Source organism: Danio rerio, chromosome 22 (genome assembly GCF_049306965.1).
Source record: "Danio rerio strain Tuebingen ecotype United States chromosome 22, GRCz12tu, whole genome shotgun sequence".
In the NCBI taxonomy this organism is placed as follows: Eukaryota; Metazoa; Chordata; class Actinopteri; order Cypriniformes; family Danionidae; genus Danio; species Danio rerio.
This window is the reverse complement of record NC_133197.1, coordinates 30885172-30906442: the sequence shown is the minus strand read 5'-3', so window position 1 is coordinate 30906442 and position 21271 is coordinate 30885172. Positions and strand designations below refer to the sequence as shown.

Sequence of the window (21271 nt, the reverse complement as noted above, 5' to 3'; positions counted from 1 at the left end):
TTAGACAGCATTTAAACGTCTCATTGCTTGGTGAGATGTCTGAAGAACAAATACATGTGGCAGGGAAGTGTCTGTTATTTTAAATATTCATTTTCAGAGTGGAAATGTGATGTCATTTTACAGCTTAAAATGATGTTTATCATCAGCTGTTTTGTGTTGGTGACTTTTTTGACACGTTTATTGTGTCAATATGCAGCCTCTAGTCATCTTTTTAACTGTAAGAATAGCATGACACAAGAAATGCATTGCATACTTATCATACATGACAGAAACAAGATTCACAGTACTATGTAAATATGTGCTCTCCTAGAATTGTTTTTGTCAAATAATACTCTTCACAAGAGTTCAATTAATGCATATGTTTTATTGTTTGTTTTGAGAGGAGCCACCTCCTGCTCAAGATTTCCTGCCTCAAACAGCCTGAAACGTTCCTCTCAAGACAATAACATGTAGGGTGGCTGTTCTTCAGTTCTCCAGGTTGGTGTCCTAAAATAAAAACAGCAATTAGTTTATCAAAAGTGAATCCAAATCTAATATTCTCTAAGCTAACATCCATAGTCTTGTGTTTGAATTAACCCTCCCAAAATACTCTGCTTAGGCTTCATACCTTGAACCATTCGTGGAGAAGAATCTCTTTTAATTGAATCCGCTGCTCTGGCTTTTGCTGGAGACAGCAACTAATCAACTGACAGCATTCTGTGAAAAACAGTTGAAACATCTGTTTACCTTGAACTTCACACCTCCTTTGATGTTGCATGTAAGAGTCTTTGAAATAAAGAGCTTACCATCGGACAAGCCAGCTTTGGAGAAGTTGTTCTCATTGATCATGTGCAGTTCTTGAGGGTTGGGAAAGTCCTCACACACCAATACAAACAAGAGGATGCCAAGGGACCAGACTGTTGCCGGCTTCCCATTGTATTCACCCGTTTCCTCAAACTCTGGGGGGCAGTACTCAAGGGTGCCTAAAGGTAAAAGATTTTTGCATCAATTAGCATTTGTTGCTATAAATTCAGAATATCGTTTTTCACAGCTTAAGGGTTAATACATACCGGCAAATGTATCGTAGGGTAATTTCTTGAGAAGGTCTCCACACCCAAAGTCTATTAATTTGACTTTATGAGTCTCCTTGTTGATTAGTAGATTTTCAAGTTTGATATCGCGATGTAGAACACCATTGCGGCAGCACATGTATGCAGCTTGAGTTGCCTGCTGCATAACAACACGCGCTAAACCTTCACTTATGGATCCTCCATAGCTTTCTGTGAAAGCATATAGGTCCTCACAGGGTGAAGGGTATTCCAACACCATTATATAATGGTCCTCCTGGTCCTGCCAGTCCAGAAGCTGGATTATTTCTGGAACGCTGGATACTCCATGGGCGAGGATGAGAAGTGCAACTTCAAGAGGAAAGGGCTCTGAATGACCCGACTACAGGAAATACATTTTTTATGATGTTTAGATAGATATATATTTTATAGATTATGAATTGAATCATAATTTCACAAAATTTCGACAACAGTAGCTTGTCTTATGAGAAATCACTTACGATACGTATGTATTCCACATCTTCCGTCTTTGTGACAAATTTCACTGCCACCTAATAAACAAGAAATAAGCAAAGTGTATGTAAGAATGATTGTACAGCTAACATATTGTATTTGTTACTATTTATCCTATCCAGAAAAATGAAAGGCACCTTTAAGTCATCGTGTAGACGTCGCCCCTTGTACACAGTTCCAAAGGATCCTTCACCCAGCATGTCATCGATCAGATAGTGGCAAGAATTGATGACTATTAAAACAAAACCAAGGTTAAGTAATATGAAATATCAACCAGTGTAAAACAGGACAAAATGTTTTACTTAATCAGTGTACATTTTTTGAAAATGAGGTCTGAATGTTGAATAAATAAGCTTTAGTTTTACCTATTGCCAAAAATGTATAACTTAAGACTGGTTTTGTGGTCCAGGGTCACAAATGGAAACATTAAAATGGCCTGATATAGTATTGCAGGTGTGTGTGTGTGTGTGTGTGTGTGTGTGTGTGAGTGTGTGTGTGTGTGTGTGTGTGTGTGTGTGTGTGTGTGTGTGTGTGGTGTGTTTAAGGGACAGTCAACTTACCCTGACTTGTCATCTTTCCATTATTCTCTATTTGTTTTGAAACAGAGGCCTGTGTGCAGACTGGAGTTTGACCACCATTGATGCTCCAGTCTGACGTTGTGTGCTGTGAAATCTGAGGGAAATTGGCACTCCCCTCGGAAGCATCGGGGACTGGAATCTCAGTGGCATTGTTACAACAATCAGAAGTGGATGAGTGAAATGGAGGCTGGGTGACATCAATACTCCAGACTGACACGTTGTGTACCGGAGTCCGGGTAGCGTCAGTACTAAAATCTGATGTGGTGCGTGTTGGAGTTTTGATCACATCAATGCTCCAATCTGACATGGTGTGTGCTGAAGTCTTAGTAAAATCATTGCTCCACCTTGATGTGGTGCGTGCTAGAGCCAGGCCATCACAATAGTCATGACTAAGCAATGGAGTCTGGCTGATGTCAAAGTTCCAGTTGAATGAAGTCTGAGCAGTATTGCTGCTCAGAACTGGAGAACGGAGGACATCAGGTTGAACAGTAAGATGTGTCTTTACTGTTGGATAGACTTCAGGGTCACTGGCTGAAGGTTCCTGAAGATTGAGCTCTACAGTATGAATGGCCTGCTGTAGAGATCCGTCACCTGAAGAGGAGGAAGGTTGTACTTCAGGTGGTGCTGCAGTTGCCCCAGTGTCCTGAGCCTCTCCATCAACCTGAAGTGTACTATTTTTTTCAGCAGCTCTCAGACAGGAGAACCACCGCCACAGCTTGAACCTTCTTTTCTTTTTACGGTTGGCCTCCTTTCTCTTTTTATTTTTCCCCTCACTCGCACTATCTTCACCTACGCCAACAGGATGTTTATGAGCTTCCACCAAATTGGTGAGCTGTGGCGGTGCATCGTGATGGTAAACGTGCACACGCTCAAAATCATTGTTTGCCTTTTTGCAACGACAATTACGTTGACCCATCGCTCAACTAGTTTAACCGCAGAATGCCAAAGTCAGAGTTGCATTCGCATTCTCTTAGCTATGATGTCACCGTTTCGAACATTCACATTCAATTCTAAATGTGACGCAGGCTGGGCCGTTTCTGTGGAGCGTTTCTGTGGCCATTTGAAAGTGCCATATTGTTTTTGCATAAAGTATATGCCTTATAATCAATCAATAACTGATCACACATACTCATAGCCTGTATGCAAGCGGCTACGCGGTAAACAGGCTAAACTTGTAAAACACCAGCGTTACGCCTTAATGAAATGAATTCTGCGTCAGTTTTACAACGAACTAAAAATTGAAATTAATTAAAATAAACAGTTGTAACAATAAAAATCATTGAAAAACATTTGTTTTTCACTATTTTACTTTTTTACTATTTTACTAAAAACCTATAGAAGACGAAACCTTCAAAAACTATACAAAAATAAGTAAAAACAAATAAATAAATAAGTTCATAAATAAATTCGTAAATTCCTGCATAAATAAAACAATAAATAAATAAATTGCATATTTATTTGCTTTATTTATGCAGGAATTTGTGGATTTATTTACTCATTTATTGTTATATTAGCTGTTTTATTTATTTATAGTTTTATTTATGCATTAATTTTTATATTTTTATTTATTTATGCTTTGTTTTATTTATGCAGAATTTATTTACTTATTTATTTATATATTTTCGTTTTTATCCATTTTTATTTATGCAGACATTTATTTATTTATTTGTTTATTTGCGTATTTATTTATTTTATGCCTGCATTCATGGATTTATTTACTCATTTATTTATTTGCGTATTTATTTATTAATTATTTTATTTATACAGGAATTTATAGATTTCAATGCTTATTTATGTATATATGCGCGTATTTAGTTATTCTTTTTTTATTTTGTTTTATTTTTGCAGAAATGTAAATGTATTCTCCAATTTCTTTATATATTTGCGCATTTATTCATTTTTTATTTATGCATGAATTTATGCATTTATTTACTCTGTCTTTTATTTATTTGCGCATTTATTCATTTATTTATTTATTTTTGCCGGTTTCGTCCTTCGTATAAACTCAGCATTCTTTTGATTTTGGATGCATGTTTTTTTTTTCTATTGACATAATAATGTTGCTCCCTTTTTATTCATTCATTCTTTATTGTACTGCGTGCGTGTGTATATGTTTCACTGGTAGTGTTGAGGTTGACATTTTGTATGGGTAAATTCTTTAATGAATGTATAAATGAATGGTTTGACTCGACCCTAATAAGTATGGCTGATATTTTAATCCTCATGCTTAAAATATCATCAGTGACTTTCACTTCTATTTTTTGATAGGCTACATGTTTATATACAGTATATTGCTAAATTGTTTATATCCATTCCCACATTGACACATTTACATTCTAGCAATCTCGTATTTTACTATTGTCTAGACAAACTTTTTTTTAAATTTATTTTTTTATTTAAACTTCAAATAACAAACAGGCATTTTCAACTTCCATTGTTAAACATATATAACATTATAACCAAGCAGCATATAATAAACAAAACAGTACAAATTAATAATAACATAAAAATAAACCTTAAATAATACAAAAGAAAATACATTACATTCAGAGGGGTCAGTCCATATATGTTGACAAAAGCTTAGAGAGCTTTAAGGCACCTTTTGTTTTTACTTGTTTTATAGATTTATATGACATATTGAAATCATTTTTAAATGCTTTGAAACAAGAAGAAACTTTAACAAATCTACATTTGTGTACATAAAATTTTGCTACAATCGACATATTATTACATAGAAATTCAACTTCCTTGTTTTTCATAAAAATGCCAAATTTCACAATGTGATAGTCAAACGCAGGTGTTACATTTTTAGTTATCAACCACTAATACAATCTGTCCCAAAAGGATTTGACACTGGAACAACTATAAAAAAAGATGTTCCTGTGATTCTATATCTTTCAAGCAAAAAAATACAAGCATTACTGTCTAAATGAAATCTTATTCTAAGAAATTTGTTACATGGATAGATGTCATCAATTGTTTTGAAATGTACTTCTTTCATTTTAGGTAACAAGGGAAATGACAGGTATCTTTTTCTAATATCAATAGTGTCCGCTTTAGAAAATCTCTCAGATAAAACTTTTCTTTTAACAGGAAGAGGAAAATATTCTTTTGTCAGTAGTGATCTCAAGACTTTGTTGTTACATTTAATATCCCAAAATGAATAATTATTTATAAACAAATCAACTAGTGTAGGTATTACAGAGGAGTATTGCACTATACCTTTAACTAAATTTCTCAAAGCTACAGGAATAGCTTTGACAACCAAAGAGAATTCTCTATGTGCACAATTACAATTGAATTTTAACTTAAAATGATCATAGCTCAACATATTACCATCATCATCCATTAAATGAATTACATTCCAAATTCCTTTGTCAAACCAGTCTTTAAAAAATAAAGATTTCCTCTCATGTAGAAAAACACACCTGTTATTCCAAATGATAACATTATGTGGAGTAAAATTGTGCTTGTACAACATCTTCCAATATAGTTACACTTCTGCATGAAAACCAGACAATTTAAATGGCAATTTTAGTAAGTCAAAATCACATTTTAGAAAAAAAGAAATTCCTCCCATCCTTTGAAAAATATGAAAAGGGATGCTAAACCATAAAGACGGTTCATCTTTAACAAAGCTTTGTAACCATTTTAACTTCATTACTCCATTTATAACGCCAAAATCAATAACATTCAACCCCCCTTCCTCTGATAACTTCACCAAATCATTTTTCAAAATAAATGTTGCTTATTGTTCCAAAATAAACTCATAATGAACTCTGTTAATTTGTTTAATACATCTTTCTGTTACACCTAAGCAATATGCTGGATAGATTAATCTTGATATTGCTTCCATTTTTGTTAATAATATTCTCCCAAAAAATTAAATATTTCTTTGTAACCAGCTACTTAATGTTTTTTTTTTATTTTTCTGTACAACAGTATGAATATTATTATTTTCCCTGTCCCTAAATTTTTTTGTAATAGTTATTTCCAAGTATGTTATTTAGCTTTTAATTGGGATATTATACAATGAATTTTATGTATTATTGTGAAGAATTAGAATCTCACATTTTTTCAAATTTAAATGTAACCCTGAAGCATTAGAAAACAATGATATAGACTTTAAGGCAATCGGTATTTGATTAGAGTCCTTCAGAAATCAAGTTGTATCATCAGCTAGTTGTGTAATTAACAAGGATCTACTCAGAACATTTAATGGCTTAATATTGTCGTTATTTTTAATATACAGTGCTAATAATTCAGCAGCAAGTAAGAAAGAAGGGGGCTGACTGGATCTCCCTGTCGTATTTCCCTTCTGATATCAAATCTCTTTGTAGTACCCGATTGAAGTAAAACAGCACTTGTTATTTGTTATATTGTCAACATTGAAAGAATATTAATAAATTTTGTCCCAAACCCAAAATATTGTTGAGACTGAAAAACAAAAGGGTGTTCAAGTTTATCAAAAGCTTTTAGAAAATCCAGAAATAGTATTATACCATCATCCTCTATCAAATGTGAATAGTCTAATAAATCTAACACCATGCGAATGTTATTATGTATTAGTCGATTTAGAAGAAACCCAGATTGTGTATCACTAATAATTTTACCTATACCACCTTTAAGTCTACTAGCTAATGCATGAGTGAATATTTTGTAATCAATGTTAAGTAAAGTAATTGGTCTTAAATTATCAATAAGAGAGTTGTCTTTTTTTGTTTAGGTATTAAAACAATTATAGCCTGTTTCATTGTAGTTAGTAGTGTATGACTTTCTAAACATTCTATTAGTGCTTTAAAGAGCATTTCTCTCATATCATTCCAGAAAAAAGATAAAAGTTAGTTGCAAGTCCATCTTGACCTGGTGATTTACCTAAAGCCATTTTTTTAATAGCAGCATCAAGTTCTTCAATTTTTAAATCAGAGTCACATATCATTTTAAAATCTTCATCAATTTTAGGAATAAAATTATAGAATTTTTGAAGAAATTCTCAGAATCTTTCATGGAAAATGATGATGAATATAGGCTTTGATAAAATTTAAAAATCTCATTACTTATTTATTTTGGATCAGTTACAATTTTATTAATTGGATTTAAGGTGGTAATTGCATTTCTGTCTACTTTTTTCTAATCTACTAAAATAAGAGCTGTTTTTTACACCAACTTCCATCCATTTTGCTCTAGATCGTATAAATGCCCCTTGTGCCCTATTTAAGTAGAAATCGTCTAATTTAGTTTGTAATCTAATCATTTCCTCTTTATTAGGTTCTAATGATAGATCCTTTTTACAACAATCATTAATGTCTTTTATCAGCTGTTTTTCTAATTATTTTTGCTTATTACACAATATTTTACCATAATTAATTGAGTACATTCTCACTTTATCTCATCATTTGTCACGATTGAATATAAGATTTTTTTAACCATGTCACAAAAATATTCTTCTTTTAACAAGTTTGCATTAAAGTTCCAATATTTTTGCCTACATGTTCTTTCAGAGCCTGGGATCAGTGTGACAGTAATTACACAATGATCAGTTGTAGGAGCTGCAGAGATTTTAGCTTGCAAAACATATTTAAAAAATTTCTTGGGTTACCAACCAAAAATCTATTCTTGATTTACAATTTCCATTGGGTCTAATCCATGAATATTGCCTTATTTCAGGATTAACATGATTCCAAACATCTATTAGGGAAGTATTAATACAAAAATTTGTAATACATTCATTTCATAATGACCATATTTGTTGGAAATCTATCCATCCATTCATCAGGGACACAAATAAAGTCACCAACATATTTTCAGTTGGGAAAAATGTTTTCAACTCTCTAATAGTTTCTGAAATGCATTCAGCAACATTTTGTTTTTATATTGACCATTATATCCATAAACATTTAGAAGAATCAGTGGAGTACCTTCAATCATCAAAACTGCAGCAATCCAGTGTCCATCCTTATCTTCTTTCACTTTAACTACTTTACCAGGACAGTTATTCAAGCATATGACTACGCCAGCAGATCTATAGTTCCATGACTAAACAGTATAGTATCACCCCATTGGTTTCTCCAGAAGGTTGAGTCCTCTGCGCTGGAATGTGTCTCTTGTAAAAATATACATTGTGCCTGTTGTGAGTCTGACAGGAGTTCAGCTCCGGCACCCCAGTCGAGCCGGAGCTGAACTCCTGTCGGACAACATCTCCAGATTACTTCGCACCATCTGACTAGCAGGTAAAAATTCACAGAACTCACATTATAGCCACCTAGACTCTTGTTCACCCCACTTAAACATCAGTAACGCATATCTGGCGAATCCTATAGAGACTGTGTCTGTTCCTCGTATTATTAGATTAAGAAATAAACGTACTGTGTGCTCCAGAAAAAATCTAGTAAGAATCAAACCAGAAAAACCAGTAGAAAGTGAAAATACAAATTTCGTAAAACTTGGTCTCCTAAACATCAGGTCACTTGCACCTAAAGCACTTATCATAAATGAAATAATAACAGAAAACAATCTTAATGCACTCTGTCTCACTGAAACCTGGCTGAAACAAAATGACTATATTAGCTTAAATGAAGCAACTCCTCCAGGATTCTTATATAAACATGAGGCTCGTCAAACTGGTCGTGGTAGTGGAGTTGCATCAATCTTTAGTGATTTCCTTAATATTAAACAGAGAAACGGACTTATGTTTAGCTCCTTTGAAGTATTATCGCTTAATGTTCAGCTTCCAGATACTATACAAAAACCTATGTTATCTCTCGCTTTAATCACCATATATAGACCACCAGGACCCTATGTCAAATTTCTAAAAGAATTTTCTGATTTTATTTCTGACTTACTAGTCAAAACTGATAAAATGCTAATTGTAGGTGACTTTAACATCCACATAGATGACGCTAATGATACATTAGGGCTCGCGTATATGGATTTAATACACTCACTTGGGATAAAGCAAAACGTTGTGGGTCCAACCCATCGCTTAAAGCATACATTAGATCTAATTCTGTCTTATGGAATCGAGGTTATTGACGTAGACATTATACCACAAAGTGATGATATTACAGATCACTACCTCTTACTATATAAGCTATGTTTACCTGAAATCAGCAAACCCGCTCCAATACTCCGCCCTAGTAGAACTATTGTTCCGTCAACTAAAGATGAATTTATCAATAACTTACCTGATCTCTCTCTATTTCATAATGCACCCGCAAACTCAAATGATCTTGATGTAGAAACCAGCAGTATGGATGCCATCTTTACTAGCACACTAAATACTGTGGCACCCATCAAATTAAAAAAGGCTAGAGAGATTAAAACTGTACCATGGTATAATAGTCATACTCGTGCGCTCAAAACAGCAACCCGCGCCCTGGAACGTAAATAGAAAAAAACTAATTTAGAGGTCTTTAGAATTGCGTACAAAGACAGTATGTCCAGCTATAGGAGGGCTCTAAAATCTGCCAGGACCGAGCACCTGCGCAAACTGATAGAAAATAATCATAACAATCCTAGATTTTTATTTAACACCATCTCTAAATTAGCAAATAACTCTTCTTTATCTATAGGCCATGTTCCAAACTCTTACAAGCTAGCTGTTAATAAGCCTATTATTAAGAAACCGCAACTAGACACCAACAACTTAGCTAACTATAGACCTATTTCAAATCTTCCATTTATGTCTAAAATACTAGAAAAAGTTGTTTCCACTCAATTATGCTCTTTTCTGCAGACGAACAATATTTTTGAAGTGTTTCAGTCAGGTTTCAGGGCTCACCACAGTACAGAAACCGCCTTAGTGAAAATAACCAACGATTTACTCTTAGCTGCTGACCGAGGGTACGTCTCGCTTTTAGTTTTACTCGATCTTAGTGCGGCATTTGATACCATTGACCACAATATCCTCATAAATCGCTTAAAGTCTACAGGTGTCCAGGGACAGGCTCTACAATGGTTTAAGTCATACTTAACTGACCGCTACCAGTTTGTGAATCTTAATGGACAGCCTTCACAAATCTGCCCAGTAAAGTATGGGGTGCCTCAAGGATCAGTTTTAGGCCCTTTACTGTTTACAATTTACATGCTACCTCTGGGAGACATTATTAGAAGACATGGGATCAGCTTTCACTGCTATGCAGATGATACTCAATTATATATTTCAACTAAACCTGACAAGACGTCTGAACTTTCTAAACTAAACTAACTGACATCAAAGACTGGATGACCAACAATTTTCTTCTCTTAAACTCCGACAAAACAGAATTATTACTTATTGTGCCTATATCTTGCACACAGCAGATCTCGCAACTCAATTAACAATTAGAGGGATACAAAGTTAGCTTTAGCTCTACTATAAAAGATTTGGGTGTCATATTAGACAGCAATCTAACTTTTAAAAACCATATATCCCATGTCACAAAAACGGCCTTCTTTCATCTGAGAAATATCGCTAAATTACGTAACATGCTATCCATCTCAGATGCAGAAAAGCTAGTCCATGCTTTTATGACTTCGAGACTGGATTACTGTAATGCTCTATTTGCTGGCTGCCCAGCATCCTCTATTAACAGACTTCAATTAGTACAAAATGCAGCAGCCAGAGTTCTGACCAGGTCTAGAAAATATGATCATATAACCCCAATTTTATCCTCCTTACACTGGCTGCCTGTTAAGTTTCGTATTGAATTTAAAATATTACTTCTCACCTATAAAGCTCTAAATAATCTAGCTCCTGTTTATCTAACCAACCTTCTGTCTCGCTACGAACCAACTCGCTCTTTAAGATCTCAAAATTCAGGGCTTCTGGTAGTACCTAGAATAGCAAAATCAAGTAAAGGAGGTCGAGCCTTCTCTTTCATGGCTCCTACACTCTGGAATAGCCTTCCTGATAACGTCTGAGGCTCAGACACACTCTCTCAGTTCAAAACTAGATTAAAGACCTATCTGTTTAGTAAAGCATACACTCAATGCATCACCTAGCGGGTTCCACACTGGCTTCTGCATCTTGCTTATACACTATGAACAGCAGCTACGCTAATTATTCTCTTTATTCTCTATTTTCACCTGGGGATACTCATCCCGAGGTCCTCAGATTAGGCGGAGTCACTGATTGGATCCAAGACCAGATCCAAGACCAGATCCAAGATGATCCCAAGGATTCCATATCCGGGACCAGGCCATATCCTGAGCTGCTGCTGCGCTGATGGTCGTGGGGAGTGGAGAACATGTGTCTGATTCCAGCGACGCTCCAGGGACAGACGAGTCTTCATTGAGGCCATCTCCAGCATAAACCACGGCGAATGAAGTTCTGCACAAGACTTTTGGCCAGCGGAGAAATTAAAATGGTCGTGCCCAACTGAGTCTGGTTCTCTCAAGGTTTTTTTTCTTCACTCCCATCAGGTGAAGTTTTTTTTCCCTCTCCGCTGTCGCCACTGCCTCGCATGGTTCAGGATTGGTAGAGCTACGCATCGATGAATTTGCTCTTCAGTGTTTGAACGATGAAGAGTAATGATTAAATCACACTGAACTGAGCTAAACTGAACTGAACTGAACTTAAACACTAAAACCTGAACCACACTGTTCCAGTTACTATGACCATTTATGTGAAGCTACTTTGACACAATCTACATTGTAAAAGCGCTATACAAATAAAGCTGAATTGAATTGAATTGAATTGAACTGTTGACTTTTGCAAAATAAGAATATTGCTTTTCTCTTAATACTGTCTTTAAGTCCCCTGGTATTCAATGATATAAAATAAATTTTAGAACAAAATTTAAACATACTATTTACTTACACTACAAGTAGCTTTAACAAGCTAACAAATAACACCTCACAATATCTGTGTGGAGAAAAAAGAAAAAGAATAATTCAGTTGGTCCTTCTAAATATAATCACGTGTCTCATTTGTCTACATTAACAGCTCCCATGAACTATTTAGTATACATTTTAAGCGAAACATAAATAAAACAGTGTTTTCCTGTATTTACAAACAGAAGAAAATAAAAACTGGGTGAAATGTTTACAGTATACTCACCAGAAGTGTCCTGCAACTGCAGCCACGAGAAAATGCCATAGCCTGAACAGTAAGTCAGGTTGGGAGCAGGTGCAGGATCAGACAAAAACTCTATTGTACTTAAAGTTATTCATCCAATAAACTTTGTCTACAAAAAAGTAGAATTCGCTTAAAAGGTTATAGTAATGAACTAAATGTAAAATTATTTCAGTACTTGCACTTACAGGCTCACAAAACAGTAAAACACCTTTTTTTGAGCAGTTGACGGTCGTATATGTGTCCCACACTGCTAAAAACACTATTAGGACACAAATATTTCACTAAAAAGTGAAAATTGTTTGTTTTCGCCTAATTTCGAGCAAATTTATACTTCCAGTTAGAAACTAATTTTTGAAGCTGCGTCACAGTCATGAGATCTTAGCGTGTAATCTAGTGTGTAGACTTTATGTCTGTACCTGGGAGTACCTTGTGACGTCTCTGAGTGTGCTGCGTTCATTCATGAGAGACTTGGTTCAAACCAATCAGCGCGCTCTATTGTGTATGCCGTGCAACTTCATTAATATGAAAGCTAGCTTACAAGACTGTTTGTACCTGAAACAGTGTTCAGACGGCAGATAGACGCCATGTTGGGTTGCCAGAAGAAGTGGGAAAAGAATAAGATTTGTTTTGGAGATACGGGTCGTGATTTTATAATGTGCTGCAACGAAGGTTTTGTTTTAATTTTCCAGCTGTAAGAGCGCAATTGGACTCACGTGTGGATCAGTGCACGCGACACGCGGCAGAAATACGTTTGCTCTGAAAATTTTTTACTCGAGAGCTTTTTGCATCTGGGCCCGGTTTTTCAAAAGGATTAATCTGGATAAAATTGATCCGGATTTAGTAATCCTGTTTTTGCAATCCGTGATCACGTAATCCAGCTTACTTTTTGAGCCAGTTTTTCAAAGCAACATCGGATTGGATCAATGTGATCCGGATAGGAACTTTTCAGGATCACTAAATCTGGATTACCAGTGCTCAATCACAATGTAGATAAATAGATAGGCCTGTGTAAAGAGCAACAAGTAGAATAGCCAGTGTGGGGTCAATATAACTTTATTTTTATTTGAAATGAAAACTAAGAAAATTTAATAAATAATAAAATAATAATAATAAATGATAAAAACAAGAAAAACCCCACCCCATCCTCTTCCAGCAGTCCGCTCATCTGAGACCTACAACACTGTACATTGAGGATATTTATAATGAGTTTCAAATATAGATGTAAATAAAAAAAAGACTTAATGTCAAAAACTCCACAATAATTTCAGACTTCCTCATCTGATGTGGAGAGAGCAGCTTGTCTGAGCATAGCCTTTAGGAGGCGGATCTGAAGTCTGGCCTTGGTTTGCTGCAGTTTGGTAAGAGTCAGTTGTTCCTCTGCCAGATGAAGCTGTGCTTCCGCCCTTTCAGTCTCTTTTTGCAATTGTTAAAAAAGAGATTTCTAAAATCAGTCATTGCCATTCTTTGCACTTTTTTTTTTTTTTTGGTTATTCTGTAATTATTGCATGCATCACTAATAAATATCCTAAAAACAAAAATATTTTCCATTGTGATGAATATAGATATCAATTATTGACAATAAAATGTATTGTTTTTGGTCAATTTTGACAGATGTTTGGGGGATTATTTTATGAGGCCAAGCTATTTCTACTTTGCTGTAGGCCTATACTGAATGGCTGAATACGTTAAAGCCAATAATCACTACAGGCTGATGGATGAACAAATAAAATTAAAACCTTATGAATAAATAGTATATCTCGCAAGATACTGTGTGATCCAAAAATAGTATTATTTAATAACATTTTTAAGTTTTTATTACATTTTGGGCATGAAATCCACACTTTCTGATGGGATCAGTTTAATCCAGGTTTTTTGGATCAAAGTGATCCAAATCCTACAAAAAAGGTCTGAAAAACCCAAAGTAAAGGTTTGATCCGGATCAAAACCAAGATTAGATTACGTGATCTAATCCGATTAGGTAATCCGTTTTTTCTTTTGAAAAACCCATTTTCAAGATTTGATCCAATCCCTTATCCAAAATCCTAGTGGATTACTTTTGAAAAACCGGGCCCTGGAGATTGTGAAATCCGGATTTGCTGCTCGGATTTGCTTTCACATGGCATTGCCATTTTCACAATTTTTTTTTAAATTTATTTATTTATTTTTTTGTATTTGCACAGAAAATAAAAAATTTAAAACAAATTTTTAAAATTTGCAATTTCAAGCCCACATATTGTCATTGTTTAAGTATTCATGGCCAAAAACTGTAAACATGATATAAACATATCTAGATGTATTATGTTTGAATTGACCTATGCACAGTTATTCAACTTGCGAAGGGAAAAAAAACAAACGTTTTTGTGTGTGTTTGAAAAACATCTAACTGCTTATAAGGTGGCATGGAGGCTCAGTGGTTAGCACTGTTGCTGCACAGCAAGGTGGTCGCTGGCTTCCTAGCGGGACCAAGCTGGGTCACTTGGCGTTTCTTTGTGGAGTTTGCATGTTCTCTCTATGTTCATGTGGGTTTCCTCCGGGTGCTCCAGTTTCCCCCACAGTACAGGTAGGGGAAACTGAATTGAAGAAGCCACAGTCTAAATTAGCCATAGTGTATGTGTGTGAATGTGAGTGTATAGGAGTTTACTTGGTTGTGACTGGAAGGACATCTGCTGTGTAAAACATATACTGGATAAGTTAGCAGATCTTTCCGCTGTGGCAACCCCTGATTAATAAAGGGACTAAGCCGAAGGAAAATGAATGAATGAATAATTATCTATAAATCAAGTCATCAAGTAGCCATATAGATTTGCACTGCCTACCCAAATTTAGCCTTCTTTTGGCCAGACGTTTAGAGTCTATTAGACAGCATTTAAACGTCTCATTGCTTGGTGAGATGTCTGAAGAACAAATACATGTGGCAGGGAAGTGTCTGTTATTTTAAATATTCATTTTCAGAGTGGAAATGTGATGTCATTTTACAGCTTAAAATGATGTTTATCATCAGCTGTTTTGTGTTGGTGACTTTTTTGACACGTTTATTGTGTCAATATGCAGCCTCTAGTCATCTTTTTAACTGTAAGAATAGCATGACACAAGAAATGCATTGCATACTTATCATACATGACAGAAACAAGATTCACAGTACTATGTAAATATGTGCTCTCCTAGAATTGTTTTTGTCAAATAATACTCTTCACAAGAGTTCAATTAATGCATATGTTTTATTGTTTGTTTTGAGAGGAGCCACCTCCTGCTCAAGATTTCCTGCCTCAAACAGCCTGAAACGTTCCTCTCAAGACAATAACATGTAGGGTGGCTGTTCTTCAGTTCTCCAGGTTGGTGTCCTAAAATAAAAACAGCAATTAGTTTATCAAAAGTCAATCCAAATCTAATATTCTCTAAGCTAACATCCATAGTCTTGTGTTTGAATTAACCCTCCCAAAATACTCTGCTTAGGCTTCATACCTTGAACCATTCGTGGAGAAGAATCTCTTTTAATTGAATCCGCTGCTCTGGCTTTTGCTGGAGACAGCAACTAATCAACTGACAGCATTCTGTGAAAAACAGTTGAAACATCTGTTTACCTTGAACTTCACACCTCCTTTGATGTTGCATGTAAGAGTCTTTGAAATAAAGAGCTTACCATCGGACAAGCCAGCTTTGGAGAAGTTGTTCTCATTGATCATGTGCAGTTCTTGAGGGTTGGGAAAGTCCTCACACACCAATACAAACAAGAGGATGCCAAGGGACCAGACTGTTGCCGGCTTCCCATTGTATTCACCCGTTTCCTCAAACTCTGGGGGGCAGTACTCAAGGGTGCCTAAAGGTAAAAGATTTTTGCATCAATTAGCATTTGTTGCTATAAATTCAGAATATCGTTTTTCACAGCTTAAGGGTTAATACATACCGGCAAATGTATCGTAGGGTAATTTCTTGAGAAGGTCTCCACACCCAAAGTCTATTAATTTGACTTTATGAGTCTCCTTGTTGATTAGTAGATTTTCAAGTTTGATATCGCGATGTAGAACACCATTGCGGCAGCACATGTATGCAGCTTGAGTTGCCTGCTGCATAACAACACGCGCTAAACCTTCACTTATGGATCCTCCATAGCTTTCTGTGAAAGCATATAGGTCCTCACAGGGTGAAGGGTATTCCAACACCATTATATAATGGTCCTCCTGGTCCTGCCAGTCCAGAAGCTGGATTATTTCTGGAACGCTGGATACTCCATGGGCGAGGATGAGAAGTGCAACTTCAAGAGGAAAGGGCTCTGAATGACCCGACTACAGGAAATACATTTTTTATGATGTTTAGATAGATATATATTTTATAGATTATGAATTGAATCATAATTTCACAAAATTTCGACAACAGTAGCTTGTCTTATGAGAAATCACTTACGATACGTATGTATTCCACATCTTCCGTCTTTGTGACAAATTTCACTGCCACCTAATAAACAAGAAATAAGCAAAGTGTATGTAAGAATGATTGTACAGCTAACATATTGTATTTGTTACTATTTATCCTATCCAGAAAAATGAAAGGCACCTTTAAGTCATCGTGTAGACGTCGCCCCTTGTACACAGTTCCAAAGGATCCTTCACCCAGCATGTCATCGATCAGATAGTGGCAAGAATTGATGACTATTAAAACAAAACCAAGGTTAAGTAATATGAAATATCAACCAGTGTAAAACAGGACAAAATGTTTTACTTAATCAGTGTACATTTTTTGAAAATGAGGTCTGAATGTTGAATAAATAAGCTTTAGTTTTACCTATTGCCAAAAATGTATCTTGTGCAACTTAAGACTGGTTTTGTGGTCCAGGGTCACAAATGGAAACATTAAAATGGCCTGATATAGTATTGCAGGTGTGTGTGTGTGTGTGTGTGTGTGTGTGTGTGTGTGTGTGTGTGTGTGTGTGTGTGTGTGTGTGTGTGTGTGTGTGTGTGTGTTTAAGGGACAGTCAACTTACCCTGACTTGTCATCTTTCCATTATTCTCTATTTGTTTTGAAACAGAGGCCTGTGTGCAGACTGGAGTTTGACCACCATTGATGCTCCAGTCTGACGTTGTGTGCTGTGAAATCTGAGGGAAATTGGCACTCCCCTCGGAAGCATCGGGGACTGGAATCTCAGTGGCATTGTTACAACAATCAGAAGTGGATGAGTGAAATGGAGGCTGGGTGACATCAATACTCCAGACTGACACTTTGTGTACCGGAGTCCGGGTAGCGTCAGTACTCCAATCTGATGTGGTGCGTGTTGGTGTTTTGATCTTATCAATGCTCCAATCTGACATGGTGTGTGCTGAAGTCTTAGTGAAATCATTGCTCCACCTTGATGTGGTGCGTGCTAGAGCCAGGCCAGAATCAATGCTCCAGTCAGATAAGGTGTGAGCTAAGCTTTCGGCTTCATCACAATAGTCAGGACTAAGCAATGGAGTCTGGCTGATGTCAAAGTTCCAGTCGAATGAAGTCTGAGCAGTATTGCTGCTCAGAACTGGAGAACGGAGGACATCAGGTTGAACAGTAAGATGTTTCTTTACTGTTGGATAGACTTCAGGGTCACTGGCTGAAGGTTCCTGAAGATTGAGGTCTACAGTATGAATGACCTGCTGTAGAGATCCGTCACCTGAAGAGGAGGAAGGTTGTACTTCAGGTGGTGCTGCAGTTGCCCCAGTGTCCTGAGCCTCTCCATCAACCTGAAGTGTACTATTTTTTTCAGCAGCTCTCAGACAGGAGAACCACCGCCACAACTTGAACCTTCTTTTCTTTTTACGGTTGGCATCCTTTCTCTTTTTATTTTTCCCCTCACTCGCACTATCTTCACCTACGCCAACAGGATGTTTATGAGCTTCCACCAAATTGGTGAGCTGTGGCGGTGCATCGTGATGGTAAACGTGCACACGCTCAAAATCATTGTTTGCCTTTTTGCAACGACAATTACGCTGACCCATCGCTCAACTAGTTTAACCGCAGAATGCCAAAGTCAGAGTTGCATTCGCATTCTCTTAGCTATGATGTCACCGTTTCGAACATTCACATTCAATTCTAAATGTGACGCAGGCTGGGCCGTTTCTGTGGAGCGTTTCTGTGGCCATTTGAAAGTGCCATATTTTTTTTGCATAAAGTATATGCCTTATAATCAATCAATAACTGATCACACAGACTCATAGCCTGTATGCAAGCGGCTGACCGGTAAACAGGCATAGACCAGCGTTACGCCTTCATGAAATTAATTCTGCGTCAGTTTTACAACAAACTAAAACTCGAAATGAATTCAACTAAACAGTTGTAACAATAAAAAAATCATTAAAAACATTTGTTTTTCACTATTTTACTTTCACTAGTATACATTATATTACATATATTTATTTATAACAAAATTCGAATGGACCTAAATTTACCAAATGATTTAAAACGTCTGAATCTCTTTAATATAGGATTGTAAAATGCTAGACACTTCTATTTACTTCGTTATTATTTCTTTTGCACAATTTATCAATCAATTTATCATTATCTATCCGCATCTGCAACATGGATATTCGCACCCTAGGAAAAAAAACCTATAGAGGACGAAACCTTCAAAAACTATAAATAAATAAGTAAACAAATAAATAAATAAATGAATAAATAAATTCATAAATTCCTGCATAAATAAAACAATAAATAAATACATTGCATATTTATTTGCTTTATTTATGCAGGAAACTGTGAACTTTTTTACTCATTTATTTTTATAATTGCTTTTTTTATTTATTTAATGTTTTATTTATGTAGTAATTTATATTTTCTTGTTTATTTATGATTTGTTTTATTTATGCAGAATTTATTTACTTATTTATTTATATATTTTCGTTTTTATTCATTTTTGTTTATGAAGACATTTATTTATTTGTTTATTTATCAGTCGTATTTATTTATTTATAAAAAAAATATTTATGCCTGCATTTATGGATTTATTAACTTATTTATTTATTTGCGTTGTTATTTATTAATAATTTTATTTATACAGGAATTTATAGATTTCAATGCTTATTTATGTATATATGCGCGTATTTTGTTATTCTTTATTTTATTTTATTTTTGCAGAAATGTATGGATTTATTCTCCAATTTCGTTATATATTTGCGTATTTATTAATTTTTTTATTTATGTATGAATTTATGTATTTATTTACTTTGTCTTTTATTTGTCTTTTTTTTTGTGTATTTATTCATATATTTATTTATTTATTTATTTTTGCCGGTTTCGTTCTTCGTATAAACTCAGCATTCTTTTGATTTTGGATGCATGCTTTTTTTTTTCTATTGACATAATATTTTTGCTCCTAATTTATTCATTCATTCTTTATTGTACTGCGTGCGTGTGTATATGTTTCACTGACAGTGTTGAGGTTGACATTTTGTATGGTTAAATTCTTTAATGAATGTATAAATGAATGGTTGGACTCGTCACTATTAGGTATGGCTGATATTTTAATCCTCATGCTTAAAATATCATCAGTGACTTGCACTTCTATTTTTTGATAGGCTACATGTTTATATATATTGATAAATTGTGTATATCCATTACCACAGTGACACATTTATATTCTAGCAATCTCGTATTTTATTATTCTCTTGACGAACTTTTTTTTTTTAATTTAAACTTCAAATAACAAACAGGCATTTTCAACTTCCATCGTTAAACATATATATCATTATATCCAAGCAGCATATAATAAACAAAACAGTACAAATTAATAATAACATAAAAATAAACCTTAAATAATACAAAAGAAAATACATTACATTCAGAGGGGTCAGTCCATATATGTTGACAAAAGCTTAGAGAGCTTTAAGGCACCTTTTGTTTTTACTTGTTTTATAGATTTATATAACATATTGAAATCATTTGTAAATGCTTTGAAACAAGGAGAAACTTTAACAAATCTACATTTGTGTATATAAAATTTTGCTACAATCAACATATTATTACATGGAAATTCAACTTCCTTGTTTTTCATAAAAATGCCAAATTTCACAATGTGATAGTCAAACGCAGGTGTTACATTTTTAGTTATCAACCACTAATACAATCTGTCCCAAAAGGATTTGACACTGGAACAACTATAAAAAAGATGTTCATGGGATTCTATATCTTTCAAGCAAAAAATACAAGCATTACTGTCTAAATGAAATCTTATTCTAAGAAATTTGTTACATGGATAGATGTCATTAATTGTTTTGAAATGTACTTCGTTCATTTTAGGCAACAAGGGAAATGACAGGTATCTTTTTCTAATATCAATAGTGTTCGCTTTAGAAAATCTCTCAGATAAAACTTTTCTTTTACAGGAAGAGGAAAATATTCTTTTGTCAGTAGTGATCTCAAGACCTTGTTGTTACGTTTAATATCCAAAAATGAATAATTATTTATAAACAAATCAACTAGTGTAGGTATTACAGAGGAGTATTGCACTATACCTTTAACTAAGTTCCTCAAAGCTACATTAATAGCTTTGACAACCAAAGAGAATTCTCTATATGCACAATTAAAATTGAATTTTAACCTAAAATGATCATAGCTCAACATATTACCATCATCATCCATTAAATGAATTACATTCCAAATTCCTTTGTCAAACCAGTCTTTAAAAAATAAAGATTTCCTGTCATGTAGAAAAACACACCTGTTATTCCAAATGATAACATTATGTGGAGTAAAATTGTGCTTGTACAACATCTTCCAATATAGTAACACTTCTGCATAAAAACCAGACAATTTAAATGGCAATTTTAGTAAGTCAAAATCACATTTTAGAAAAAAAGAAATTCCTCCCATCCTTTGAAAAATATGAAAAGGGATGCTAAACCATAAAGACGGTTCATCTTTAACAAAGCTTTGTAACCATTTTAACTTCATTACTCCATTTATAACGTCAAAATCAATAACATTCAACCCCCCTTCCTCTGATAACTTTACCAAATCATTTTTTCGAATTAAATGTTGCTTATTGTTCCAAATAAACTCATAATGAACTCTGTTAATTTGTTTAATACATCTTTCTGGTACACCTAAGGAAAATGCTG

At 34.8% G+C, this 21271-nt stretch overlaps 2 protein-coding genes across 2 annotated transcripts; both read right to left on the bottom strand.

Moving 5' to 3' along the window:
* Positions 1-344: 344 nt before the first annotated feature.
* Positions 345-5913, bottom strand: pimr211 (Pim proto-oncogene, serine/threonine kinase, related 211). Its single transcript, XM_021473527.3, has 7 exons — positions 2120-5913; positions 1697-1791; positions 1547-1597; positions 1050-1428; positions 786-962; positions 608-696; positions 345-486 (listed from the first exon to the last, which is right to left on the bottom strand). The coding sequence occupies exons 1-7, from the start codon at positions 3051-3053 to the stop codon at positions 466-468; spliced, it is 1746 nt and encodes a 581-aa protein (XP_021329202.1). The 5' UTR covers positions 3054-5913; the 3' UTR covers positions 345-465.
* Positions 5914-15393: 9480 nt separating this feature from the next.
* On the bottom strand, positions 15394-18382 carry LOC792997 (novel PIM family protein). The gene is made up of 7 exons (XM_073937486.1): positions 17173-18382; positions 16746-16840; positions 16596-16646; positions 16099-16477; positions 15835-16011; positions 15657-15745; positions 15394-15535 (listed from the first exon to the last, which is right to left on the bottom strand). Exons 1-7 carry the CDS (start codon positions 18152-18154, stop codon positions 15515-15517), a joined length of 1794 nt encoding a protein of 597 aa, XP_073793587.1. The 5' UTR covers positions 18155-18382; the 3' UTR covers positions 15394-15514.
* Positions 18383-21271: the final 2889 nt, after the last annotated feature.